This window comes from Oncorhynchus clarkii, chromosome 11 (assembly GCF_045791955.1).
Source record: "Oncorhynchus clarkii lewisi isolate Uvic-CL-2024 chromosome 11, UVic_Ocla_1.0, whole genome shotgun sequence".
NCBI lineage: Eukaryota > Metazoa > Chordata > Actinopteri > Salmoniformes > Salmonidae > Oncorhynchus > Oncorhynchus clarkii.
The window spans coordinates 14,293,148-14,310,864 of record NC_092157.1 but is presented as its reverse complement, the minus strand read 5'-3'; the positions used below and the strand labels follow the sequence as shown (position 1 = coordinate 14,310,864).

General features: G+C 44.0%; 2 protein-coding genes across 3 annotated transcripts; one reads left to right on the top strand and one right to left on the bottom strand.

The window, feature by feature from the left end:
* Positions 1-43: 43 nt before the first annotated feature.
* Positions 44-8,101, top strand: LOC139420238 (interferon regulatory factor 9). 2 transcript variants are annotated; one of them, XM_071170102.1, is made up of 11 exons: positions 79-188; positions 702-852; positions 945-1,003; positions 1,365-1,487; positions 1,623-1,803; positions 3,777-3,928; positions 4,021-4,105; positions 4,283-4,336; positions 5,721-6,116; positions 6,232-6,347; positions 6,726-8,101. In XM_071170102.1, exons 3-11 carry the CDS (start codon positions 947-949, stop codon positions 6,855-6,857), a joined length of 1,296 nt encoding a protein of 431 aa, XP_071026203.1. In that variant the 5' UTR covers positions 79-188; positions 702-852; positions 945-946; the 3' UTR covers positions 6,858-8,101. The 2 variants fall into 2 exon arrangements, with proteins under 2 accessions (XP_071026202.1, XP_071026203.1); XM_071170101.1 differs by lacking the exon at positions 702-852 and having other exon boundaries at positions 44-188.
* On the bottom strand, positions 7,811-17,267 carry LOC139420239 (ER membrane protein complex subunit 9). The gene is made up of 6 exons (XM_071170103.1): positions 17,068-17,267; positions 11,723-11,919; positions 11,468-11,544; positions 11,253-11,322; positions 11,014-11,108; positions 7,811-8,437 (listed from the first exon to the last, which is right to left on the bottom strand). Exons 2-6 carry the CDS (start codon positions 11,915-11,917, stop codon positions 8,257-8,259), a joined length of 618 nt encoding a protein of 205 aa, XP_071026204.1. The 5' UTR covers positions 11,918-11,919; positions 17,068-17,267; the 3' UTR covers positions 7,811-8,256.
* Between the last annotated feature and the right edge of the window lie 450 nt (positions 17,268-17,717).

The following is a 17,717-nucleotide window of genomic DNA, read 5'->3' as shown; positions in this document are numbered from 1 at the left end:
TGTCGCCCCCAGTTGTCTAAACAGTAACCTGCTGTAGTTCTCTAAAGTCACGTGATTTCGGGGAAAGGGAGCGCCTGCCTCTGCTCTGCGGGAGGCAGGCGAACAGCCTCTGGATTTTCCAGTCAAAAGTACAGTACTATGCGCTCATAATCCGCTCTATTGAAGAATCCGAGGAAACGCAACCTAAGGTAAATGAAACTATTCACCTTCATCACACTCTTTCTAAATATGTGGAAAAGTGATATGCAAAAGAGTTACACTTCATTAGCAATTTGTTTATTTATTAGTTTGATATATTTAGATGGGGACTTCGGTAGTTGATTTGATTATAGTATCGGCTCTAAGCATAATAGTTGCTTACATTCATAAATAAAACATAAATATTGTTATTTCAGCTGTTTGAAGCTGATGTAAAAAGCCGAAAGTAAAAAGAGCAAAAAAACGCAACTGGAAGCATAGAAATGGCTCTCATAGAACGGATCTACCGCTTCTCAGATATGAATTCAATGAGAACCTAGCCTTTACTACTGCGCCTTTAAGTAGCTATTTGTGCAAACATATATAGCAGTCTGCCAGTGTGAATGTCCTCAGCTGAACTACACACACACACGTCACGCATACATAATCAGTCATGTACTCACAATATTCGTTATCTTGCTAGCACTGCTCTTACTGTATTATATTGAGTTTGTTTGTATCAGTAGGCAGCAGGAGGTTGGTGGCACCTTAATTGGGGAAGACGGGCTCGTGGTAATGGCTGGAATGATATCAAACACATGGGTTAATGCCATTCCATTAGCTCTGTTCCAGCCATTATTATGAGCCGTCCTCCCCTCAGCAGCCTCCACTGAGGTAGGCCTAATACTGTGTGTGTATAGTTTGTATGACACAATTATATATTTTTTTTGCCAGACTAGATGGAAATAAAGTTACTGTTTTCACAGCTATGGCATCTGGGAGAATTCGCTCAACCCGCAGACTACGCTCCTGGATGGTAGACCAGGTGAGTGTTTGAGGATGATTTGTTCAATAGTTCCTTTTGAGCAAATTAATGTGTGTGCACTAACAGCTGTTTGCAGTGGATGTGTCGGAGCTGGTACACCACAGTGACCTGTATATTTGAGTCATTTAACTGATGCTCTTATCCAGAGAAATTAGGGTTAACTGCCTTTCTCAAAAGCCCATCTACTGATTTTTATTTTTTATACCTAGTCGGCTCAGGGATTCAAACCAGTGACCTTTCAGTTATAGGGCCAACATTCTTAACCGCTAGGCTATCTGCCACCACAGTTAGTGTACTGTCTGTCTGGGACACGGGTTGAGTGAGTGTTGTCCTGGTCTCACCCCCACCGGGTCTTGTGCAGGTCAGCAGTGGGAAGTACCCTGGCCTGATATGGGACGATGACGCCAAGACCATGTTTCGTATCCCCTGGAAACACGCCGGGAAACAGGACTTCCGCAGTGAAGAGGATGGTGCCATCTTCAAGGTCCTGACACTTTATCAGTACTATCCCTAGTTCGTTAAGTCGTCATTTTACAGTAGTCCCTTGTTATTTATAATCTATTAAAACATACAGTAGGCATTATTTCCTGAGCTGTGAGTCTAAATGCCTCATCCATAGGCATGGGCGGTGTTTAAGGGGAAGTTGTCCGATGGGGGTCGTGTGGACCCTGCCTCCTGGAAGACCCGGCTGCGCTGTGCTCTCAATAAGAGCCCGGAGTTCAAAGAGGTCCCCGAGAGGTCCCAGCTAGACATCTCCGAACCATACAAAGTTTACTGCCTTGTACCGATGAATGAACAAGGTGAGAGACACACAAACACACACACTGAGTTAAATGGTTATTTCTACCCCTCTTTTACAATGTTCCAGCCATTATCTTTTGGTCTTGTGTAGGAATCTACAGTATAACCACATCCTCATATCCACTATCTGGGAACAGACCGGGTGTAGCAATGTACATTCTTTAGGTTTGAGGAAGTTACACTCGAGGTTGAGAAGATTTCGATTTTTAATACTGGCCAACTCCATGACCACATGCATGCAGCACTCTACAGTCGTGGCCAAAAGTTGAGAATGACACAAATATACATTTTCACAAAGTCTGCTGCCTCAGTTTGTATGATGGCAATTTGCATATACTCCAGAATGTTATGAAGAGTGATCAGATGAATTGCAATTAATTGCAAAGTCTCTCTTTGCCATGCAAATGAACTGAGTCCCAAAAAACATTTCCACTGCATTTCAGCCCTGCCACAAAATGACCAGCTGACATCATGTCAGTGATTCTCTCGTTAACACAGGTGTGAGTGTTGACAAGGACAAGGCCGGAGATCACTCTGTCATGCTGATTGAATTCGAATAACAGACTGGAAGCTTCAAAAGGAGGGTGGTGCTTGAAATCATTGTTCTTCCTCTGTCAACCATGGTTACCTGCAAGGAAACACATGCAGTCATTATTGCTTTGCACAAAAAGGGATTCACAGGCAAGGATATTGCTGCCAGTAAGATTCTACCTAAATCAACCATTTATCGGATCATCAAGAACTTCAAGGAGAGCGGTTCAATTGTTGTGAAGAAGGCTTCAGGGCGCCCAAGAAAGTCCAGCAAGCGCCAGGACCGTCTCCTAAAGTTGATTCAGCTGCGGGATCGGGGCATCACCAGTACAGAGCTTGCTCAGGAATGGCAGCAGGCAGGTGTGAGTGCATCTGCACGCACAGTGAGGCAAAGACTTTTGGAGGATGGCTTGGTGTCAAGAAGGGCAGCCACTTCTCTCCAGGAAAAACATCAGGGACAGACTGATATTCTGCAAAAGTTACAGGGATTGGACTGCTGAGGATTGGGGTAAAGTCATTTTCTCTGATGAATCCCCTTTCCGATTGTTTGGGGCATCCGGAAAAAAGCTTGTCCGGAGAAGACAAGGTGAGCGCTACCATCAGTCCTGTGTCATGCCAATAGTAAAGCATCCTGAGACCATTCATGTGTGGGGTTGCTTCTCAGCCAAGGGAGTGGGCTCACTCACAATTTTGACTAAGAACACAGCCATGAATAAAGAACACATTCTCCGAGAGCAACTTCTCCCAACCATCCAGGAACAGTTTAGTGACAAACAATGTATTTTCCAGCATGATGGAGCACCTTGACATAAGGCCAAAGTGAAAACTAAGTGGCTCGGGAAACAAAACATCGATATTTTGGGTCCATGGCCAGGAAACTCCCCAGACCTTAATCCCATTGAGAACTTGTGGTCAATCCTCAAGAGGCGGGTGGACAAACAAAACCCACAAATTCTGACAAACTCCAAGCATTGATTATGCAAGAATGGGCTGCCATCAGTCAGGATGTGGCCCAGAAGTTAATTGACAGCATGCCAGGGAGGATTGCAGAGGTCTTGAAAAAGAAGGGTCAAAACTGCAGATATTGACTCTTTGCATCAACTTGATATAATTGTCAATAAAAGCCTGACGCTTATGAAATGCTTATAATTATACTTCAGTATTCCACAATAACATCTGACAAAAATATCTAAAGACGCTGAGGCAGCAGACTTTGTGAAAATTAATATTTGTGTCATTCTCAAAACTTTTGGCCACGACTGTACTCTACTATAGTTCCCTCAGTCAGTCCAAAGGGACATACAGTCATACAGGGGTCAGCGGTGCACATTTTATCAGAGCAGCAATAACTTCACATAGTTTGTAGCTATTGAGACAACTTCAAAGCAGGCTAAATTGCAGTAAACAAATTGCTAACATATGGTGCCTTTTCTCTTCACAGTGTTGGGGAATGTTAAAATAAAGGGCCGAGCCAGAGCAGGAGGGAGGAAGAGAAGGAGCAGCGATTCAGATAGCGAGGAGGAGGAGGTGAAAGAGGAGGAGGTTGTGGTCAAACAGATGAAAGAGGAGATCATCACCGCCCCAATCACCATGGTAGGTCTGGCATTTTAAAGACAGAAACAAGTTCTAGAAACATTTGGGATTTATCTCTATTGTTTATGTCAATTTGTGTGTGTTTTTATCAGTCTGTTCAGGAGATTGATGAAAGTGTTCTTACCATCCAACAAGACCAGTTCGATCAGCCCTTGGTCATCCTGAAGAGCGATGGGAGTAAGTCTTATGTCTTACTAACTCAATGTCATGTCTGTCCTCCAAATGTCTGTCAAACACGGAATCTCTGTGTTCATTTATGTTGGATCTCTCAGCCACTGTTTCTCAACTCTTGGGAGTTCTGCAATAGCATGTGGTTGATTGACATGCTGTTGATATTCTGTTGTCTTCCTCTAGCGGTCGATGAGCTCCAGGTGAACGTCACGATTGAGACCGTCCCTCCCCCTGGAGGTAATGCTATGCAGAAAGGAAGTCAAATCAGCTTCTCAATCACATGGGGGCCGATTCTGACCTGAGTTAAGTGCACGTAAATGGAATGCATTTCCATTTTTATGCACTTTTCTCTCTACTCGTATTTTGACCTTAAACTTAAGCATGAGAATAGCATGCTATTCACCTGCTATTTCTCTGGGGTGGAGATTGAATAAATGTAGGTGTGTATAAATAAATGTTGCCCCAATTTCGTGTTATCTAATTGTCCCATCGCTGTAACTCTCCGTACTCGGGAGAGGCGAAGGTCGAGAGCTGTGCGTCCTCTGAAACACAACCCAACCAAGTCGCACTGCTTCTTGACACAATGCCCGCTTAACCCGGAAGCCAGCCGCACCAAAGTGTCGGAGGAAACACCGTACACCTGGCGCCCGTGCCAGTGTGTGTGTTACTGCACCCGGCCCGCCACAGGAGTGGTGATGGACATCCCTGCCAGCCAAACCCTCCCCTAACCCAGACGACACTGGGCCAATTGTGTGCCGCCCCATTGGTCTCCAGGTCGCGGCCGGCTGCGACAGAACCTGGACTCTAACCAGGATCTCTAGTGGCAGAGCGATGCAGTGTCTTAGACCACTGAGCCACTAAGGAGGCCTGATACGCCTTGTTCTGACCTCGACTTAATTCCCTCACCTTTAGGAGCGAGGAAACCATGAATAACATCTAGCGAACCTACTGGTATCAAGTGGAAAAACATCTACTTTATTTTTTCAGATAGAAATAACACCATTCTTCATGTATTGTAATTTACAACTTTATAAAAGCCAGGTAAATGAGTAATCCGTTTGAACAAGAGAATTGTAAATATAAATTACTTGTTTTATATATACTGTAGTTTCCTAACCCTAAATAATCTACAAGATCAGAGTATTTTTTTTATATCTACCAATTTGTACTGAAACGGAGACAAATAAGCATATATCTAGATGGCTTTCTTTCATTGATCCCTAATATTCTGAACGTGTTCTCTCAAAATATTCTAGTGAGTCTGTCAACAAAATTCTAACTAAAAAGGTACACCGTATTTAAAATGATGGCTTAAGATAAATGTACTGGAGACCCTATTTAATTTAAACTCCATGAAATAACCTGTTGGCCAGCAAGTGGGAGGGTTTTCAGCTGTTGAATTACATTTATTAGGAACGCGCCCGCCTGCAAAGCCTGTTACGCACCTTCGTGAGGTAAGTCTGAATAGCAACTATTGAGAAGTGCGTAGGAAAGGCGTGCATAAGAAAGGCTTAATTTCCTAAACTGGAATCGGGCCCATACTACATGAACTATTCCTGCTCGGTCTCTCATTCACTCTCATCCCTTCCCTCTCTCTCTCTCTCTCTCTCCCCCACTCCAGCACGGGACTCGTTCCATGTCTTAGTGAAATACATAGGACAGGAGGTGCTTAAACGTGAGGTCATAGGCAGCGATGTCCGAATCGCCTACCTGCCCTCATCACCTGTTCCACCCACCCTGATGATGGGTGGGTTCCCACGCATCCCCCTCCCAGAGTCCCCCTCCACCCTGACCTCCAACCCTGGCATCGGGCCTCAGCTCCAGGCCCTCTCCACACTGTTGCCCTTCATGGAGAAAGGGGTGATCCTGACCTCCACGGGGGCAGGGATCTATGCTAAGCGCTACTGCCAGGGCCGGGTGTTCTGGACAGGGCCACATTCAACCACGACGGGACCCCACAAGATGAACCGTGCTGTGGAGCCCGTGCTGCTCTTTGACAGAGAGGCTTTCAAAATGGGTGAGTGACATGGTGCTGCTCACTCTCTCTTGGTGAGGATAACCCACTTCTTTGTTGGCCCCTTATTGGATATTTCAGCAGTCAGTGTGTATTTACTGACTGCGTGTTTCCTTAGAGCTGGACCACTTCCGCAGTTACGGGGGAGACCCTCCTCAGTGTGGCATCACCTTGTGTTTCGGAGAGGAGTTCAGTGCCACAGAGGACCCATCCAGCAAACTCATCATCACACAGGTACAGCTGAAAGCTTTTCCTCACTTACTCATAAATAACTGTAGCACCTGTTCAAATGTAAACGAAAGGTGCAGTAAATGCATACCTTAGGACAGGGTTTCCCAACTGGCAGCCCCCCAAATTGTCTGTTGGACATAAAACACTGTAAAAACACCAGCAAATCAGCTCCAAGTGATTTTAATTTGGGACGTCTGTTCCCAAAATATTCCCACACGTAATAAAGAGATATGTGATCGTATACAAATGTAAGCAAGGTTTGAAATGATTGGATCTAGTTGATGATCCCTGCCTTAAACTAAGGTTTATGTAAGTACAGGATAACTACACGTCTCACTGTGAATTAAGGAGGGACTGAACCACGCACCCCCTCTTCTCCAGATAACCCTACCCTGGGCTCAGCAGCAGGTCAAAGAAGCTGAAGACTTCCGGGAGTCAATGACCTACCTCCGTGACATAGCCAGCCAATCGGGAGATGTCACCATCAACCTGGTACCAGTGCCTTACCCCTGAGCATCTGATCACAGGACATCTCGTATAAATTAAGAGAGAAAAAATATTGAAGCACTATCTGATCTGATACCAAGGGCTCAATTCAATCCGTGTCGCGGAAATTCAGCGCAATAGCGCAATTTAAAGGCAATGTTCCTGTGTTTGCGGAGACTGCATTCACGGTAAACTGCATAAGTCGGCTCAGTCGGAAATGAGTTTTACATTTCAATCGCACTGAACATCCATGATACGGATTTAATGGAGTCCCAAGCCTTCTCAGACATGAACCACTAGACTGAATAGCACTACATGGAATGGAGACATCACTTTGGTTTAGCCTTCAGGATTGCCCTTTACCAACCCAATCACCTGGTGTTATACTATTGCTCCAAATGATATCCAACTCACTTTGGCTGTGTTTACATAGGCAGCCCAATTCTGATATTTTTCTACTGACCAATCAGATCAGCTATGAAAAAGAGATGATGTGAAAAGAGATGTGATTGGTCAAAAGACCAATTAGTGGAAAAACGTATCACAATTGGGCCTTTTTATAGGGAGTCAGAGACTTTTACTCCTTATTGCTGTCTTTATGAATGCTGACTGTGGTACTGCTTCAGATACCTTTCAGGATCCTCCTCATGTTGTTTACATAGTCTGTGATAGCGTAACTGTTGACAAAGCTGTTGTAAGTAGTGTATGAGATTCTCCCAAAACAGGCTCAGAAAGCCATAGTAGGGCCAAAGTTCAGTTATTTGATCATCACCATGTCAACTGTTCGAGGCAGGAAACCAACTTGTCTGTCTGCGGTTTTGGTTTCTGAAAGTGGTAATGCTTGTTCAGCACATTTATATTGAGAAAAAACAATATTCGTAAACTTTATCTCTTCGTCATATAGAAATTAATCCGGGAGGAGCTCCTTTCTCTTATGAACCAATGTTTATATGAACACAATATCACATGAATACTTTAAATAGTTTGTAGATGTAGTTTAATGAGTTGATAAGCTTACACACTCTGAAAGCAGTGGGTCAGGATGTACGTAATGTTGTGATGCCATTGGCAGCCATTGAACTATGAGCATGGCTTTGTTAATGGTTGTAAGTGGGTTAACAACATGGCTGCTGGGTTTGACACAAGGCACACTCTGGACTGAGAATGTTGTTAGGTGGAAGACTGCACAGATCTGTCAATATTACAGTTATTTATGCATGTCGTGTGTTCTGCCTGACCGTATTAAAAATCTATTTCATATTTTGAAATTATCGTGGATGATGTGCTTATTTGGCTGTTAATGGTAATAATAAAAATAAGATTCTTAACTAAATATGTGTAGTTTCAGCAGGTTTAAGACATACTGTATATAATTCCAACTATTTAAATTTGAAAGATGTTACTCAAAAAAATCTACAAGCTTATTTCAAACATTACCATTGGCTGGTGAGGCAAGCTCTGCTATTTTGGCATTCAGTTTCTGATTTGTCCAGTCCCTAGTGATGTCGTCCAAATGGCTGTCAAAATCAACTAATAACGAGTGATCTCCAGAGTCCAGCAGCTGACTGGCTATGTCCCGAGTCTCCTCCCACTGCCGCAGCATTATCCTGGGGAAAGAAAAGGTATCTTTAATGAATGTATACTTCAAATAAATGTGTATTTTTCTAACAAATAATTTTATTTGTCACATGCTTCGTAAACAGCAGGTGTAGACTAACAGTGAAATGACAACGGCCCTTCCCAACAATGTAGTGAGACAAAAGAGAATAGAAAAATAATTACACGAGGAATAAATAGACAATAAGTAACTTGACAATATACACATTGTACCACTACCGAGTCGATTTCCCCGGGGTACGAGTTAACTGAGGTATGTGTGTATATATAGGTAGGGATAAAGTGACTAGGTAACAGGATAGATAATAAACAGTAAAAGCAGCATATGTGATGAATCGAGACAAAAAGGGTCAATGCCGATAGTTAGTTAACAAATAGCTACCCGGGCTAATTATTTAGCAGTCTTATGGCTTGGGGGTAGAAGCTGTTCAGGGTCCTGTTGGTTCCAGACTTGGTGCATCGGTACCGCTTGCCGTGTGGTAGCAGAGAGAACAGTCTATGACTTGGATGGCTGGAGTCTGACAATTTTTAGGGCCTTCCTCTGACACCACCTGGTATAGAGTTCCTGGGTGGCAGGTAGCTCGGCCCCAGTGATATACTGGGCCATGCACACTACCCTCTGTAGAGCCTTGTGGTCGGATGCCAAGCAGTTGCCATAAACAAGTGGTGGTGCAGCCAGTCAAGATGCTCTCAATGGTGCAGCTGTAGAACCTTTTGCAGATCTTTTCATCCTCCTGAGGGGGAAGAGGCGTTGTCGTTGCCCTCTTCACGACTGTTTTGGTGTGTGGACCATGATAATTCCTTAGTGATGTGGACACTGAGGAACTTGAAGGCCTACCACGGTCGTGTCCTCTGCAAACATATTGATGGTGTTGGAGACGCTCGCGGCCACGCAGACCAAGCACGCTCCCCTGTGGCGGATGTGTTGTTACCTACCCTCACTACCAGAGGGCGTCCCGTTAGGAAGTCCAGGATCCAGTTGCAGAGGGAGGTGTTTAATCCCAGGGTCCTTAGTTTAGTGATGAGCTTGGAGGGCACTATGGTGTTGGAACACTGAGCTGTATTCAGTGAACAGCTAGTAGGTGTTCACGTAGGTGTTCCTTTTGTCCAGGTGGGAGGGGGCAGTGTGGGGTGCAATAGAGATTGGATCTGTTGGGGCGGTATGCAAATTGGAATGGGTCCAGGGTGTCTGGGATGATGGTGTTGATGTGAGCCATGACCAACTTTTCAAAGCCTTTCATCTCTACAGATGGGAGTCCAACGGGGCGACTTTTGCATTCTTGGGCACAGGGACTATGGTGGTCTGCTTGAAACATGTAGGTATTACAGACTGGGTCAGGGAGAGGTTGAAAATGTCAGTGAAGACACTTGCCAGCTGATCAGCACATGCTCTGAGGACGCATCCTGGTAATTCATCTGGTCCTGCGGCCTTGTGAATGTTAACTTGTTTAAAGTTCTTTCTCACATCGGCTACGGAGAGCGTGATCACACACTCGTCTAGAACAGCTGGTGCTCTCATGCATGGTCCAGTGTTGCTAGCCTCGAAGCAAGCATAGAAAGTATTTAGCTCATCTGGTAGGCTCATGACACTGGACAGCTCGCGGCTGGGTTTCTCTTTGTAATCCATGATAGTTTGCAAGCCCTGCCACATCTGACGAGCATTAGAGCCGGTGTAGTAGGATTCGATCTTGGTCCTGTATTGACCCTTTGCCTGTTTGATGGTTCCTCAGAGGGCGTAGCAGGATTTCTTATAAAAGTCCGGATTAGTCTCCCACACCTTGAAAGCGGCAGCTCTAGCCTTTAGCTCAGTGAGGATGTTGCCTGTAATCCATGGCTTCTGGTTGGGATATGTACGTACGGTAATTGTGAGGACGACATCGTTGATGCACTTATTAATGAAGCCGGTGACTGATCTGGTGAACTCCTCAGTGCCATCGGATGAATCCCAGAACAGTCTGTAACTGAACATCCGCTTCATCGGACCACTTATTGAGCAAGTCACTGGTGCTTCCTGTTTGAGTCATAGTCAGATTTGCCAAATGGAGGACAAGGGAGATCTTTGTATGCATCTCTGTGTGTGGAGTAAAGGTGATCTAGAGTTTTGTTTTGCCTCTAGTTGCACAGGTGACATGCTGGTAGAAATTAGGTAAACGGATTTAAGTTTTCCTGCATCAGTCACCAGCCACTTGGAGCACCGCCTCTGGGTGAGTATTTTCTTATTTACTTCTGGCCCTATACAGCTCGTTGAGGGCGGTCTTAGTGCCAGCATCAGTTTTGTGGTGCTAAATAGATGGCTACGATTAATATAGATAAACTATCTTGGTAAAATGTATGGTCTACAGCTTATCATGAGGTATTCTAACTTGAGCGAACAGATTGCGCACGAGCTGTTGTTAAGAAACACACACCCCCTCTCCTGAGCTTCCTCTTCAATACAATGTAGTCCTACACAGCTGCTACAACCACAGCTACTGTGAATGTACTTGATAGAGGTGTGCTATCAACAGAAAAGCAAACGGTAATTAACTATCTTGAAAGAAGGATAGCAGATATGTCCAGATCTTACGTGTGTTTGTCTTTGAGGGTCCAGCGGGTATCTTTTCGCTCATACATCACGATGGGAGGCACCCTGTAGTCAGGAGACATCTTTCCACCATCAATCTGACAAGCCACACAGGTCACAGTTAGAGAGAAGGGAATGCAGACACACATCAGAAAGATTTACCAAAAAGCTACAGCATTGTGAGCTTGGACACACACACACTATAAGGAATTACAGACAATAAAACCACAGTGGATGCCTACCATTAACAAAACTGCATTGTTACACTGCTCTGCGATCTTGTCTGCAATCTTTAACGCACATGGCGTAGGGCTGCCCAGCGAAGGGGAGAGAGAAGGAGCGGTTATTGTTAAACACAGGTGATTAGCAGGCCTAACAGGCCGTTGAAACCACATGATAGAGAAATTAACATCTACAGAGTAAATAGTGAAGCTGAACCACAGTAGGACACACACACCTGCTGTCTGACACACAGGCGTTGGCTTGGTAGTAACCCACAATCCTCTGCTGTGTCTGTGCACACCATACATCCACCTGAAGCAAAGAAGGTATGATACATTACAGCACATAAATACATGACAAGCCAAAAGACTGATCCACACTGTACATGCACCACTGCCAGGTAAGAACGAGTAGTTAGGCTACTTGTGTTTGATCATTTCTGACATACTGTATGTTGGACAGCAAAGACCACAGGTTATTGGGTGGTTACCTGTGTGAGAGCCAGCTGGGTGATGGGAGCCAATGGTAGGTGAGTGTGAAGCAAGGGAACGCAGTCTGTCACACACACAGCGCCACCTGCTGGGCTGGATGACAACAACAGCCCATTGACGCTGCACCGTGGAAACAGACAGGCGTGCAGGTACATCTTCACATAGGCGAGACAGGACAACTCAACTTCCCCCATGACTGTAGACAGAAAAGGATACACAGATCTGAGAACATGCAGCAAAACAACAGGCCAAAAACACTAGTCAGGGCTTGATTTGAGCAAATTGATGACAGAAGATGTAATGATATGAATGCTGACAGAATAAATAATAAGATTTAGTAATAAATCCTTGTATTACAAACTCGCTGGATGACACAATAAGGACCCTTTTCAACTGCACTAATACATCCAACCAATATTGTTAGAGCCAGGGAGGGATGCCCAAGCAGTTCGATCAAAAGCCACACAGAAAACCATTGTTTTGGACATTGATTGACAGCTCTAGCTAGAGCTGGCTTGTCGCCCCCTTGTTAAAGAAGTAGAAAGGATAAGCCGGGTCAAAGACAGCAGGAGAAATGGAAGTGAGTGAGGGCGAAGTATCAGAGGGGGTAGGTGTGGTGAAGTTCTCGGAGCCGGAGCCTTGCACTGAGGGTCAGGATAAAGATGAGTCTGTGACAGTAGGAGTTACTTTTTTTTAAGTGGACCATTGCCTTTTGGCTGATCCATTTGTGGTTTCAGAGAGGGTGAAAACAGTTGGGTGCTGTGGAATCGGCGAGGGTAATGGAATCGGCGAGAGTAATCAGAAGTGGTCTGGTGATAACTGTTTGTGTTTTGTGGTCGGAGGGAGCAGGGGCTCCGCGTTAAACGAATGGGGACAAGAGATGTGAATTGTTTTGCTCTCAAGAAAAGGGTGCCAGTGAAAAGAGTGATTTACTGGGTAGTGGTAAATGTTAAAGTTGACCAACTGAAGGGGAAGATTCCCTTGTTCTTTTGAGTTTTGATGTTGAGTCTTTGCCGACAAAGTGATTAGGATATGTAAGTTATCCTGTACAAACTTTTGTGCCGAAATACATGACCTTGTTATTAGTGTCAAGCTTATGGGCTTTTGGCAGCAGCGTGTAGGAGGGAGGTTCCTAGGAAGTGACAAGTGTACCCAAGGGCATGAGACAAAGGAATGTGTAGCATTGGGGAAAGTATTGGTCTGTGTTAATTGTATGGGTGCCCATGGGGCTGGGAATCAGAAGTGTCCAGTGCAAGAGAGGCAGGTTGAGGTTCTGGTGACAGCTACAGAGGTATTTGGATGTATGAGACTTGACATCAGAAGAGTTACAGGGTAGGGTGTGTTAAGTGGTGGTATCCCATCCGTTCAGGCTGTTGGCCTGAGGTAGGACTAGATATATTTAAATAGTGGAGTAATGGTGGTGGGTTTTAGTGAGTGCAGGGTTAGATGGTAGGGTATTTGTTGATTTTTTTTTCTCTCCAAACAAAGTATGAGAAATATACTCCAGTCTAGTAGGTGGCAGTAATGCAACATTTATTGGAAGCCAACCGCCGTTATACGTCATTGAAGAAGTACCACCACAGAGTAGTGATGGGCGTTACGGCTCTTTTCATTTAGCCGGCTCAGCTCACCAAAAAGAGACAGCGCTTTTGGCTCCCAAGCGGCTCTTTAAAAAAATATATGTTTTGTATTTTTTTTATTCAAACAGTTTGTGATAGTTTGACTATGATTGGTGTTAAAACAATTCTTATTAAATTAAGTCATATGCTACCTTAACCAGAATGTATTTAAAAATGCATTTGTTTGTTATGAAAAAGAAGGCTATTAAACATTTGCATTTAAAGTATAACTTTTAATGTATATGAACAAAGTGCATATAAATGTAACAATTCAAAACCAATACAATCTGAACAGCATAATAGAATACTGCACCATATCAAAGAAAAATAAATAACAATGTGTAAAACTGCAGCATCCCAGTTAAAACATTAAACTGGTCCCTCTTTTCTCTCTCTCCTTTATTGCCATGTTATAACCAGCAGCACACAGCAATGCTGAACATATTTTGATTTTATGAGAAATTTGCATTCAGAAATGCAAGCTGCCTCACTTTCAGGGGGCTGATGCGCTTTCTTCTGTCAGTAATTATTTGTCCCGTTTTTGAGAAGACCCTCTGAGGGAACAGATGTGGCCATTATGCAGAGTCTCCCTTTCATGACTTTAGCAAGTCGTGGGTAGACAGAGGCCTTGTTCTTCCACCAGCTCAGAGAATCTGCAGATCTTTGGAGGAGGGGCTCCTTCATTATGGCATCTGCTGAGATTCCTTCGTGCTCTCGTCGAACAACACCCAAACAGGAGACGTTTGTGGCACTACTGCTGGTGCTTCTGCTCCATCTGATCCCTCTTCTTCCTGTTGCCCTGGTGCCTGAGCCAGCTGACTGCTGGGGCTGTCCCTCCCTGCTGCTGAGGTTATTCTTTAAAGAGCCTCATCAATCGCTCTGGAATCACTGAAGGCTAACTTAAACCTGGGTTCAAGTGCAGCGGTTTCTGTCCATCAACTCTCACATGTGGTTACATTTGGTTACATTTTCTTCTCTCTGGCGGCTGGCTGTGATTCGCTGCAGACCCTGACACAGGAGTATCATTTTTGAGGCTATCACATAGCTGAAGAGAACAGTAACTTATTAGTTCAGGTTCATGTTTTGTCTACTGATACTACATTCTCATCTACTGCTCATATACATATATAATACTGGATTAAATAATGATGTAGTAATAACTGCTTACTGTACCTCTCTCCACTGATCTCCAGTGACCTGCTCAAAGGGTTCCAGGACTCTGCCCACCTCCTCCCATTCCTCTTGGGTCTGAGCATCAACAGGTGCATTGACAATGGCCAGGGTAGAGATGATGACATCCTTTGCCTCAAGAAACCACTTCAACATATAAAATGTTTAATTCCACCTTGTAGAGCAGTCTTGTTTATAGGCCTCAGCTCAGGCATCCCCATCTGGGCAGCTACTGTGCTCCTGTGGAAGTATTCCACAGCTGCTTTCACTTTGTCCACAGTGGGCTTCATCACCTTCAGAGCATCTCTTACAAATCAGGTTTATTGTGTGGATAAGACATGGATGTCCATTTAAACATTTCCATGGCTTCGGTTATGTTAGCTTCATAGTCGCTAACACAACAGACCACTTTTCCATCTACCTGCCATTCTCTGACCACTCAACAGTTCCTCTGCTAAGTTCTCTGAGGTGTGTCTGTCGGTGAACTCAAAGCACTCCAGAAGACAGCTTGACACTGAAAAATCTTCAATGAAGTGACATGTAATCGATGTGTAAGAAGTGGTTACCCTTGATGACCAGCAGTCAGTGGTAAGGCAAACTGCAGTAGCTTTTTGTACTCTTTCCTGCACTGACGCATGTGTACATTGAATTGTGTACATTGGATTTAGGCTTTTGCTATAATTTCGAAACCTGTCCTCCACCATCGTAAATTCCTGGAAATCGTTGGCAATCATTTTTGCCAATGCAATATCAATTTGGCCTTGTTTTGCTACAAACATAGACTTTGGCATAAACTGGTCCATAGAAGACTGCGTTTCTGTGGATCGCAGAGTAGGCCAACTTGACTGAGTGGATACATCTCCACGTGTGGAGGTGCTGGCTCCACCACTATCACTAGCAGGCCCGCTAGTTTCTCGCAGCTCCGCTACAGCTAGCTTCCCAGTTGGGTGCACAGTTCGCATACGCCGGTGTAGGTTGTGCGTAGAACCGGCCTTATGAGATTTTGTTTTGGCAAATTCTACACAGTGCTCTAACATTGTCTACATTATTAAAACGCATCCAAATGGTACTGTGTTTCCGACTCATTTTTTCACTTCCCCTCTCTCCTCCGCTGCTAAATTGTGTGACTGAGTAGGCTCGGCCCTCCCTCGCGCATTTTTGGATCATTGGTTGACACTGCGTGTCTGATTGACAGGAACAACAGGTGAGGCTGTTAGTCTGAGCAGACAGAACGAATGTGTGTGCGCTTGAGCATTTAGGCCTATATTATTTTATTTCTTTTTTCGTTCTTTGAATTAGTTAATTCTATTCATTTAAATATTTTGATTAATTCATATCTTAATTTTGTATTTCTTTTTAGAAATAGATTCGGCTCTTCTGATATGCGAGCCGGCTCCCAACGTTCACCTACAAGAGCCGGTTCTAACTCGTTCGAACTAGTGATGCCAATTTAGCAACTTTTCAGACTACCCTGGTAACTTTTTTTCAAACAGCACCTAGCAACATATGTAGCTACTTTTAAAAAATGTATTTGGAACATTTAGCAACTTCTGAAAAGTGACTCAAACTCTAAAATGCTCGCATTTTCCATCTAAATGACACAAAAACGTTTCTCTGTCACAACACACGTGCCTGGCTACAAAAGTGTGTTGTGAGTGACGTCAGCAGCAGGCGCTCAGCCGGTGCACAGGCAGCAGCAATTTCAGCTAATTGCAAATCATTGTTAGCCGAATAGCAGTCAGTCGACGAGCCAAACCCAATGAATATAGTTGGTGACGAATGTTTGATATTGAACAGAACTTACAACATCAATTAACATGTCTCAATCAAAATTGTACGGCCAGAAGTACAGAAAAGAGTGGGAGTCTGTACCTGAACAAATGTCAAATCATATTTTTGGCCGAGATGGCCGGTCAATTTGAGTAACGTTATTTAGCAACTTTTAGCAACAAATCAACCTGCCTCTAGCAACTTACCCTGAAAACGAGTTGGCAACACTGCTACCAACCCAGAGGGGCAAGGTCGCGAGGCTGAACAGACCGGGCAAAGGTTTGAGAAGTGAAAAATGATTCCTTAGTTAATTTTCTCAATCTGAGCGCACAATCTAGATTCGAGCCAATGTATTAAATAGTTGAACATGTTAATACTCCAACCTCGTGAAAGTGACAAAATTACATTTTAATTCGGTAAAAAACGACTTCATATCGGAATGGCTTTGATTCGAGGGCCTGCACATACACGCATGAGCTTAATAACTAGCCAACGTCGCCATGACATCGCCCACAAGTGTGATCGGGGATTTCTATTGGAGAAGCAGTTCTAGCCCATCTTCATACTCTTCGGTTTCAGCAGGTCTTTGTTAGTACTCAGCAAGCTATCTTGCCAACATCAATGGTCAAAAGGCCTGCCTACGTAGCTAGTTATGGCCAATAGCAGTTCAAATAGATCTGGGAAAGTATATACTAGCTAACGTTATATAGATATTGGAGAAAAAAAATAATTTTATGATAGCTAGCTAGTATAGCTAACAGTTGGCTACCTAGCTAGCAACTTACCGTCAAAGGATATTATTTCTTGGGATGAGATTTCAGAAGACCAGTAAAGCAAGCGTCCGGATTCAAACTCAACTGTCTAATATTGCATATTGATAAAGATAACAAAATATTGAATACATGGATAATTTACAAACATGTGCACTGTGGAGCAGAAGCTGCATCGATTGAGCAAATGTCCTGTTTAGTGCCCGCCCACCTACAGTATCTGCATTTGGGATTGGTTGCAATAGTGACTGTCAAAGTCTACTGGCGTCTCTGTATTATGCCAATCATTTGTTACTAGACCCCATTCGTTCAAGCAGTGAGGCGTCTCCTCCTTGTGGACATTGTTTGACATACCTTGTAACCCCATAATGCATTTTTACATGGTTTTGAAAAATGTACAAAATAGTAAATTGTAGTACAGCCTGCTCCCACATCTGTTTGTGCCGTCTTGTGAACTCATATAGACAACTGTAGAGCCTCTAGCCCTGCTCATTATTTTTTATTTATTTTACCTTTATTTAACTAGGCAAGTCAGTTAAGAACAGATTCTTATTTTCAATGACGTCCTAGGAACAGTGGGTTAACTGCCTGTTTGTACCTTGTCAGCTCGGGGATTAGGCTACCACTAGGCTACCCTGCCGCCCCATTATACCTTATCTAACCTT

Coding starts and splice junctions, on each gene's coding strand:
- LOC139420238 (XM_071170101.1), top strand. CDS start 947: ATGGCATCTGGGAGAATTCGCTCAACCCGCAGACTACGCTCCTGGATG. Junction 1,804..3,776: donor TGTACCGATGAATGAACAAG/GTGAGAGACACA, acceptor TTCTCTTCACAG/TGTTGGGGAATGTTAAAATA. Junction 4,337..5,720: donor GACCGTCCCTCCCCCTGGAG/GTAATGCTATGC, acceptor CCCCCACTCCAG/CACGGGACTCGTTCCATGTC.
- LOC139420239 (XM_071170103.1), bottom strand. CDS start 11,917: ATGGGGGAAGTTGAGTTGTCCTGTCTCGCCTATGTGAAGATGTACCTG. Junction 11,545..11,722: donor CCCAGCTGGCTCTCACACAG/GTAACCACCCAA, acceptor TCTTTGCTTCAG/GTGGATGTATGGTGTGCACA. Junction 11,323..11,467: donor GCCTGTGTGTCAGACAGCAG/GTGTGTGTGTCC, acceptor TTCGCTGGGCAG/CCCTACGCCATGTGCGTTAA.